This window comes from Stegostoma tigrinum, chromosome X (genome assembly GCF_030684315.1).
Source record: "Stegostoma tigrinum isolate sSteTig4 chromosome X, sSteTig4.hap1, whole genome shotgun sequence".
NCBI classification, from domain to species: Eukaryota; Metazoa; Chordata; class Chondrichthyes; order Orectolobiformes; family Stegostomatidae; genus Stegostoma; species Stegostoma tigrinum.
In genome coordinates this window covers 12,306,504-12,316,328 of record NC_081404.1, presented here as the reverse complement: position 1 = coordinate 12,316,328, position 9,825 = coordinate 12,306,504, and the positions used below count along the sequence as shown (strand labels likewise).

The following is a 9,825-nucleotide window of genomic DNA, read 5'->3' as shown; positions in this document are numbered from 1 at the left end:
ACAGAGTTATGTTCCTACTTTTGAGAGAAAGGAAAAGAGAGACAGTGGCCATCGCTGTTTTTGCTGTCAACACAAAACGTTGAAGAAGTGCTGATGTTAGCAAGCTGCTTTCACCTCATTACTTCTACATGAAGAGGAATTTATGCAGAATTTGGTGGGAGTGTTTGAACTGGACAGTTCTTTGACATTAATCTGTATAGTTTACAACGATTGAGGCTTAGCAGTAAATTACAAATATTGTCAGTCGCACTCAGGGAGTTGCATCCCACACCACAAAAGGAGTGGAACAAACACTGGACTTTATTAGAGTACATTTTCAAAAACAAACGCCAGGCAGCGAGCTAAAGATTAAGCTGAGAGAAAGTGACACAGCAAGAGTCAGGGAAGACTACACCATACATTGAACAGTTGGTGAGTAAGTTTTTATATATATATTTTATATATGTCTTGGTTTTCAAATGTGATAATGTTCCCATTGTCATGTGTGAAAGTAAGAACCTTGTTCTATGCAGGAGCAACTCCAGGAATATTGAGTCATATTCACGCTGCCTCATTTTTAGTGGAAAAGCCTTAAATGAGGGATGGACTTGACCTTTAGTTTTCAGGTTTCACTGTAATGGCTTGATTCCCTTCTGTCACTTCTTTCCTCCTGGTCTTCCCTCAGAGTAAAAGCAAGACTTGTGTTTCTGTAGTGCCTTTCAGGGCTCCAGGACATCCCAATACACTTTACAGCACAAGGAATGCTTTCTGAAGTAATGTCACTGTTGTAAAGCAGGAACCATGGTGGCCAATTTGTGCACCACAAGATCCCATAAACAGCACTGTGATAGAGTGGCTGTTCCATTTTCTTTTAAAGTGATGTTGATGGAGGGATGAATATTGTTCAGGATATCAGGTAGAATATTCCACTCTCCTTTTGAAACACTGGCCATGGAATCTTTAATATGTCCCTACAAGGGTGGCTGGGGCCTCTGTTTAATGGCTCTTTGAAAAGCAACCCCGCGTCCCGGGGCCACAGTGGGAGTGTCCGCCTCGGTTATGTGCTCATGTCTCTGAGGTGAAGCTGAAACAATGAGCTTCTGACTCTAGTGAGAGTGCTCCCCACTCTGCCACAGCTGTCATGTTTTGTACAAACCTAGAGTTCAGATTCCTGCTTCCATTCCTGAATCTTGTCCTTTGTATTTAGAGACCCCACTCCTGTGAAGCTTTGAGGAAGGGAATTACTGTTGGATAAAGATGAACATCAGTAAATGTGGAATAAATGTAGAAAGCAACATGGTATTAGGCAGTATGATCATATCCAAATGTTTCTTTCTTTTGCTATTGATGCATTTTTCTTCCCTTTCTCGGTGAAAATTAAAAGAGTAAATGAACTCTGAAATGAGGAATTACGGCAGCCATAACACTCTGGGTAAATATGGAATCTTTCCTGGGAGATCCACGTAAGTACCAATTAATCATTTTGACCATCTTGTAAAGGGGAAAAAGTCTGATGATGTTTCTCTAGTCAGTGGCTTATATTTGCCATTTCCTTTAAGTTCCAGTTCTGTCATGGGGCTGGGGCAATAATTTTAGAAGGAAAATTTGGATTAGTATGTGTTGGAGACAGCTCCATATATCATGTAAGTGGTGTATTTTCAGTCCTGACTGAATCAGAACCTGCGTCATCTGTCCTTGTTACACTTGGTTCTCTAACCTTCAAGCTAGCTATATATAGGGCTGTTGGAGGTCACACAACACTCATTCACCTGGCAGACCAAGCTAATGCTGTTCTTGTTGAATGCCCCCACTATATAAATAGCAAATCCATTCGCTCCTTGAATGGTTTACATATGTACTATGAAGAGAAACAGAAAACAATTAGATTGAGTGTGAAGCCATGACTGTCAAAATGAAGGAGCAAACTAAACAACTAATTAATTTGATGTGGTGTGGCATCAGTAAAATTGAAAGTTTATAGCCTGCATAATGCAGAGCCGTTTGTCTTTCTTGACCACAGAATGTTCTGTGTAGTTTCATCTCAACATTAATGATAGAAATCCAGCATCAAAGTTTAATTTGCACAGAATCAGCAGCAACAATGTCTTACAAAGCAGAGATTCTCCGAGTGACTCGGATATTGTGATAGTAATGGTGAGCATTTGCTGCCATTGCTCCACCTGAGCTGATGGCAACGTGTGGAGTTTGCACACAGGAATCTAAAGTTGTTGTTGCTCAGACTAGCATCAGCAAAGCTTATGCTGTGCAAGCTCCCTCTAGACTGCAGTCTCCATTGCAACCAGCATTTGACAAAAATATCAGTGGTATTCAGCTCAAGTTAAGAACCTATGTCAAAGTTTCCATTTATTGTACAAGGATGAGCTGACTGTTTAATGGACTAACTTCCATTTCCTATAAAATACCCTCACTGGCTCTAAAAAGCTGATTTTACATTTTTTGAGGGCTGGCAAGTTTCTACATCATGTACTTTTTAAATAGATTTTTCTTTATTTAAAAATAGCTTGTCTTTATTTTCACTTCCATTTATTCCAATCATCATTTATTTTGTGTGAAAATTTAAATTAAGGGTGAAGGAATTCAGAGTGAATATATAAATGAGTGGCTCCGTGTTGCTGTCAGAGTGGTACTCTTTTCAGTGATAGAATCCACTCTCAGCAAACTCCCCTCACAGTGGAAGGCAGAATCCCAACTTCCCAGCAGAAGGAATTATATGGGTGATATGTGTCTCCTGGTATATGGAGCCACTGAGGCCACTTTACATATAGAAACACGGAAAACAGAAGTAGGAGTGGGCATTTGGCCCTTTGAGTCTGCTCTCCCATTCAATATGATCATGGCTGAGCATTCAACTCTGTCCACTGTTCCCACTTTCTCCCCCATACCCTTTGATCCATTTAGTCCTAAGAACTATGTCTAACTCCTCCTTGAAGCATCCAATGTTCTGGCCTCAAACATATTTTCTGTGGTAGAGAATTCCACAGGCTCACCACTCTCTGGGTGAAGATATTTCTCCTCATCCAAGTCCTAACTGGTCTATTCTGTATCCTTAGGCTGTGACCTCTTGTTCTAGACTCTCCAGTCATCAGGAACATCCTTCCTGTGTTTATCCTGTCTAGTCCTGTTAGAATTTTATAGGTTTCTATGAGATTCCCACAACTCCCATTTTTCTAAACTCCAGTGAATGTAGTCCCAACTGAGCCAATCTCTCTTCATACATCAGCCCTGCTATCCCAGAGATTAGTCTGGTAAACCTCCACTGCACTCTCCATTGCTAGAACATCCTTTCCAGGTAAGGAGGCCAAAATTGCACACAATGCTCCAAGGCCCTGTACAACTGCAGTAAGACATGCCTGCTTCTGTACTCGAACCCTCTCGCTATGAAGGCCACATACCACTTACCTTCTTCACTGCCTGCTGCACCTGCAATGCTTAACTTCAGTGGCTGGTGTACAAGGACTCTCAGGTCTTATTACACCTCCCACTTTCCTAATCTATTGTCATTTGGATAATAATTCGCTTTCCTGTTTTTGTGACCAAAGTGGATTACTTCACATTTATCTACATTATACTTCAATGGCCGTACATTTGCCCCCTTACTCAGCTTGTCCAAATCACACTGAAGCTTCTCTGTATCCTTCGCAAAGTTCACCCTTCCACCCAGCTTTGTGTCATTAGCTAACTTAGCAATATTACATTTAATTCCCTCATAAATCATGAATACATGTTGTGAATAGCTGGAGACCCAGCACTAAACCCTACGGTACCCCACTCGTCACTGGCTACCACTCAGAAGGACCTGTTTATTCCTATTCTTTGTTTCCTGACTGCCATCCAGTTCTCTATCCATGTCAGTACACTACTCCCAATCCCACGTACTTTAATTTTACATGCTAATCTCTGATATGGGACTTTATCAAAATCTTTCTGAAACTCCAAATAAACCACATCTACTGGTTCCGCTTTATCAACTCCACTAGATACATCCTTGAAAAATTCCAGTAGATTTGTCAAACATGATTTCCCTTTCATAAATCCATGCTGACTCTGTCTGATCCTGTCACTGTTTTCTAAGCACTCTGTTATTAAATCGTTTATAATTTCCCTACTACCAATGTCAGGCCAACCAGTTTACAATTCCATTTCCGAAGAAAGGTCCCAATCCAGAATGTCAATATTCCTGCTCCTCTGATGCTGCCTGGCCTACTGTGTTCCTTCAACTCCACACTGTGTTATGTCTGAATCCAGAATCTGCAGTTCTTACCATCTCCACTTTCTCTCCATCTTTTTTTAATGCTTATTTTCAGCGACTGTTAGTTATGATCAGGCCACCTTTCCCATTTTATTTTTGTGCCAGACTGCAATGAACAATTGTTGTAGCTCCTCCATGTGCTTTCTAAATGTTTGCCATTTCCTATCCACCGTCATCCCTTTAAGTAACATTTCCCAATGTTTTAGAGCCAGCACAAGACACAAATCATTGTAACTTCCTTTATTTTGATTCAGGACCTGAGTCTCAGAGTCAACTACATCACTCTCCATCTTAATGAAGAAACTATCATGTTATGATCACTCTTCCCTAAGGAAGATTGCCAATTATTCTATTCTTATAACACAATACTCTGTCTGGGATGGCCTGTTCTCTTGTTGGTTTCGCAACATATTGATCCAGAAAACCATCTCATACACAGTCCAGAAAATCCTCCTCTATGGCATTGCTCCTGATTTGATTTGCCCAATCTACGTTCAGATTAAAGTAACCCATAATTAAAGCTGTACTTTTACTGCTTCTGTCTCTCATTTCCTGTTTAATGTCTTCCCTAACATTACCAATACAGTTTGTGTGTCTATATATACCCCCCTACTATTATTTGCTGCCCTTTGGCGTTTCTAAGCTCTACTTATACAATTGCCATTTCACTAGAGCTAATATCCTTCCTTACTATTGTGTTGTTTCCCTTTTAACCAACAATGCTACCTCACTTCCTCTTCCCTCTGTCTATCCTGAAAACTGAATACCCCTGGATATTCAGTTCCCATCCCTGGTCACCCTGCACCCATGTCTCCATTATATACATCTCTGCTCCACACTGTCTGAAAGCAAGAAACTCCATATCGCTCAATGGTCAAACCTGGAATCTCCTTGATTGTATGCCTTAGAATGACAGGAGATTCTCCATCAACTCACTTAGCTGTTAACAAAGCTTTATATCCATCACATAATAGATGTGTTCATCCTTCTGTTCGAGGCAATGGAGGCTAGGTCTTTAAATGTATTCAAGGTTCAAATGGCTGAATGCTCCAAAGTCCTATGTTTCTTGGCCCCATCACGATTAGAGACTTGTGATAAACAATGAAGACATTGTGAGCCTTAAATCTTTGTCTTAAAACATCTATCTAATAAATTTGCATTTTATTTACTTTGCCCAAAGGAAAAATGCTGATTTATTCTCACTTACAGATATCAGGAGAATCCTACAATACCACCTATGGCCTCAGCAAGCGACTTCAACTCCAGGAGACAGAAGGTGCTGAGGCCGTATATTTTGCAGGATTCCACCAACTGTGGGGCAGTGCAGTCCAGAGACGAGCATGGGGAGGCACGGACACACCAGTGGGAAGCAGTGCCAGCCAGAGAGGCAAAGACTTCCAAGCAAGAGGGGTACTGGAACACAGGAGACTTGGAAATGTGGGAGTCCAAAGATCATCTGGAGATGTGCCATAAAAGGAAGCAAGAGTGTAGAAACCTGGGCAGAGGCTGGAGCTCTTCAGAGCAAGTCAAGAGACCACTAGGACATAAGCCAAAGCCATCCAGATGCCCTCTGCCTCTGCTGTACGAGCCAATCTATGAGGAATGGGAGCCCCTCTATAGAAGGGGGTTGCCACAATGGCCTTCTGTCAGCCAACATGTTGATCACCGACAGGTTGAAGCGTGTCCTTTTAATAAAGAGCAGTCGAAAAGAAACCTCTGGTCACACAAAGAGGCTTCCAAAGTATCGGACCACAGACTGAGAGGTTCATCAGAAATTGTGACGCCACTCCCCCCTAGTAGCTTGGGAGAGAAAGGTTACAAAGACCGTCCCCTGAAACCTCCAAGTTATGACATGTACTTGCAGATGAGAATACAAACGCAACAGGAAAGGAAGAGTGCACAGTTTGAGAAGAGCCAGAGAGGCCAGGTGATCGATCAACAGGTAAAAAGCTTTGCAGAGCAGAAAGAGCTGCCTCCCTCTATCTGCCAACAGCCATTCAGCAGAGAAAGGAGATATCAGGGCACAGGTAATCTCTGTGGGTCTAATGTGCCACCAAGCTTTCAAACCAGTGATTATGATCAGTTTGATAGGGAAAAAGACAGAAGACATCCTCCAGTTTCAAAACTTGGACCTAACCTTCCAACAGATTACTCTTGGAGCACAATTTCTGATGGACGGACTTGGTTGGAAGTTGGTAGAAATGAGAAAATGGACCAAGTAAATCAAAAGAGAAAATATATTGATGCTAAAGGCTTTGGAGAACAGCTGTGTGCTTCCACCAGTCCTAGCAGTTGGCATGCTGTAGATAAGGATCTATGTCCCCGAGAGGCACCACATTTCAGACAGATTGGCCTCCCATTATATCACACCCCTGGAGGAAGCACCAAAAAAAACCATAAGCGATCTGGTCTGAAACATGAAGGTATCAAAGTGCAAAATCCACAGGCTGAATTGGAAACTTGGCCCAGAGAAAAGGATGTGCGGAACAAAATGAAGGGTGAAGTTCTCAGAAGCAAAACTGGTGAAGTTGTCTTCTGTCTAGTCTCCAGAGCCAATAGTTGTCAGTCAACTCAAGATGCTCAGTCACAAACACTCCCCAAAGTTGGAAAGGATTTAAATGTGCCTAGCTGGATCAATGAGCTTGAGCCAAATCTCCTGTCTCAGCAGGATGGGAACTTCTACAAATGGGGGAGTGAATGTAAAATTTTGAAATCAGCCAACGTGGAGGTGGTAAGAGATGTGGATGGTGTCAAAGGTTGTGTCAACGCAAACAGATTGCAGTCTTGTTTGGATTGGCCAAAATATACAAGCATCTACGATGACAGTGAGAATCCTGGAGCCCTGAATATGACTTGTGCTCCAAAGGCTGATCTCCATTTCATGACCGGCCATAGGCAGGAGCTTGGGTCCCCGAGGCAGCTGCTATCTTCTGTTGCTGGTAAGGAGCTTGGGAGCTCCAGAAACCCTGACATTTTGGTAAGCAGAGAGGCATGGAGGGCTCAGCACAGGGGTGCTGGCAATTCCTTAAATGCCCTGCAAGTGACTGAGCAAGAAACTGGTGCACAGAGGCACCTGAGAAATGAAGTGGGGCAAATTACTCTGTCCCCCATTGGTAGGTGCAGGCTGGACTGCTCAACTGCCTGGCATCTCGCTCAACATGCCAAGGCATCCAACTTGCAATGGGATGCACCTAGGAGAGTAGCCCGGGCCAATGGAGCGGGTGTACGGAGAGAGAGAAAACTTCCCGAATGGAAAGAGCCAGCGTGCTCTGCTCTGAAGACAGGACAGCGGGTCAGACAGGGAGCTGAAAGACAGAGCCCAAGTCAGGATGGACTATTTCTTATTGATGCCAGCTCTGCAATAGTTAAGGTGGAGTACATTCTTTCACCAGAGAAAGAACGGGTGAGATTTTCATCACCAATCCAAGTTGAAGATTCATTTGAACATGCTATCCTCCCTGATAGCAGCAAGGACAGTAACTGGAGTGCAGAGAGGCAAGAATTCAGTGAGACAGTGAAATCCTCACTGAGAAACATTGTAAGCACCAGCAGCTGCAGTTCCCATTATCTCTCAAGCACCAGCAGCCATTGTTTTGCGGCCCATGTGTCAGATTCTAAGGTTCTAGAGGTAAGTGGAGACCCATTCCCACCTCCCAGGATGAAGGAGAGAATAAAAGAAAGGACCAGCCGCATACTGGGTCTACCCGGGATACAGCCAAACACAGTGCGAGTGCAGGCCAGGGAGATTGAGCCAGAGGCCAGTGAACTGAATGAACAGAATGAAGCTCAGACAGAGGGCGGACCACGGGATGGTGACAACACAGTGGACAATTCTGAGGAAGTACAGGACTCTATTGCACAGGAGACTGTGAAGCCAGCAATTGCTGGGAGCCTGCCGACTCCCGCTGCTGCTCAAGCTTCATCGCCCCCCGAGGTTACGTGCAGTGAGCCTCAAACGGGAGCCAGTGCGGAGAAATCCGACCAGCCCGAAATCCCACAGGAAACTTCCTCCTCGCTTCCTGAAGGTCGCGGCTCCAGCAGCGGAACTGAGGGAGACTCCGGGTACACAGCTCCTTTGGAACATGCCAGCCCGAATTCATCAGCCGAGGAATTGCACGGTAAGGTGTTGCGATCAGTTTTAAGGCTCCGCCACCACACAGCTCCGGACTCGGAGTCGGATGATGAAGAACAGGGCCGCCTCCTGGCGCCCGGAGTGATAACTGCAGGCAGACTTGCGGTGGGAGAGGCTGGAGATAGTATCTGCAGAGAGCCTTCCCCTCCCGCAACAGCGAGCCCACAGCGGGGAGCAAACACGGAGCCGGTGACCCACTGCTGGCGAGATTCCAGTGAAGCGCTGTCCCCACCGGAGAGCGTTGTGCCGCCTGGTGGCGCTCCAAGCCCGGAATTGTGTGGGCAGCGCAGTGCCAGTGAGAGAATGCAGGAGGAGCTGTCTGAGCAAGCCTGACACCGAAACAAATAGAATTTGCACTGCAGGTTAGTAACCGCCCACCCCACTTCCATGGTGTGCAGGTTTCAGTGAAAGTTTCAAGATCCGCGTTACCAGCGATCATGAATCCTTACCCTTTCGCCAAAACGCCCTATTTTCAGGTAGCCTCACCACCAGCGTATAGTACTTTGGCTTTAGAATATCACTGCCACCAATGCTCCTTTCTCCAGATATTTTTTACCTGTTCAGACATATTATTACTTCCACAAGACCTTTTCCACTCCCCACCCCACTTTGCCTTCTACAAGGACCATTCCCTTTGCCACTCCTTAGTTCATACCACACTCCCCACCAACCGCTCCACTCACCCAGTACCTTCCCCTGTAACCGTAAAAGATGCAACACCTCCCTCACCTCCATTCAGGTCCTTAAACAACCCTTCCAGGTGAGACAGAGCTTCATCTGCATCTCCTCCAATCTAGTCTATTGTATCTGGTGCTCCCGATGTGGTCTTCTGTACATCAGTGAGACCAAACATAGACTAGGTGACCATTTCACTGAACATCTTCGCCCGACCCATAACAGCCAACTTAACCTCCCAGTCACTTCTCTGTCTGAGTCACCTTCCGACATGTCCGGAACACACATTTGTACAACACCTTACCTTCTGCCTGGGTGCTCTACAGACTCAACATTGAATTTTTCAATTTCAAACAGCCTTCCCACCCATCCCTCGGCTCCCTTTCCAGCCCCACCTCCTCCCTTCCATTCCACCTACTGACCCTCCCTTCCAGCCACCAACTGGATTCATCCCTCCCATCGACCAAACAAGTCGTACCTATACCAGTGTCCGCTTATTACCACAGTTCTGCTACTACCCCCTCCTTACCCCAGCATCCAGCCCTGAAGAAGGGTAATACCCAAAACGGTGACTGCTCCTTTCCTCCAGATGCTGCCTGGCTTGCTGTGTTCTTCCAGCCTCCTGTTTGTCTACCTTATTATTACACACACCTGGATCAGGTGGGTCTTGAACCCAGGTCTCTTGGCTCAGAGGTGAAGAACCTACCACTGTACCATAAGAGCCCACAAAGTCATTAGCCTGGATTATTGGTCCAGTGATGTTACCAGT

At 44.9% G+C, this 9,825-nt stretch overlaps 1 protein-coding gene across 1 annotated transcript in view; it reads left to right on the top strand.

The window, feature by feature from the left end:
- Positions 1-323: 323 nt before the first annotated feature.
- The window catches only part of LOC125448206 (uncharacterized), a 35,653-nt gene continuing 26,151 nt past the window's right edge, over positions 324-9,825 (top strand). Inside the window, exons 1-3 of the mRNA XM_048523321.2 lie at positions 324-411; positions 1,364-1,442; positions 5,459-8,743. Of these exons, the coding sequence (XP_048379278.2) occupies positions 1,369-1,442; positions 5,459-8,714 (3,330 nt within the window). The 5' untranslated portion in view covers positions 324-411; positions 1,364-1,368 and the 3' untranslated portion in view covers positions 8,715-8,743. The remainder of the gene's footprint in view (positions 412-1,363; positions 1,443-5,458; positions 8,744-9,825) is intronic.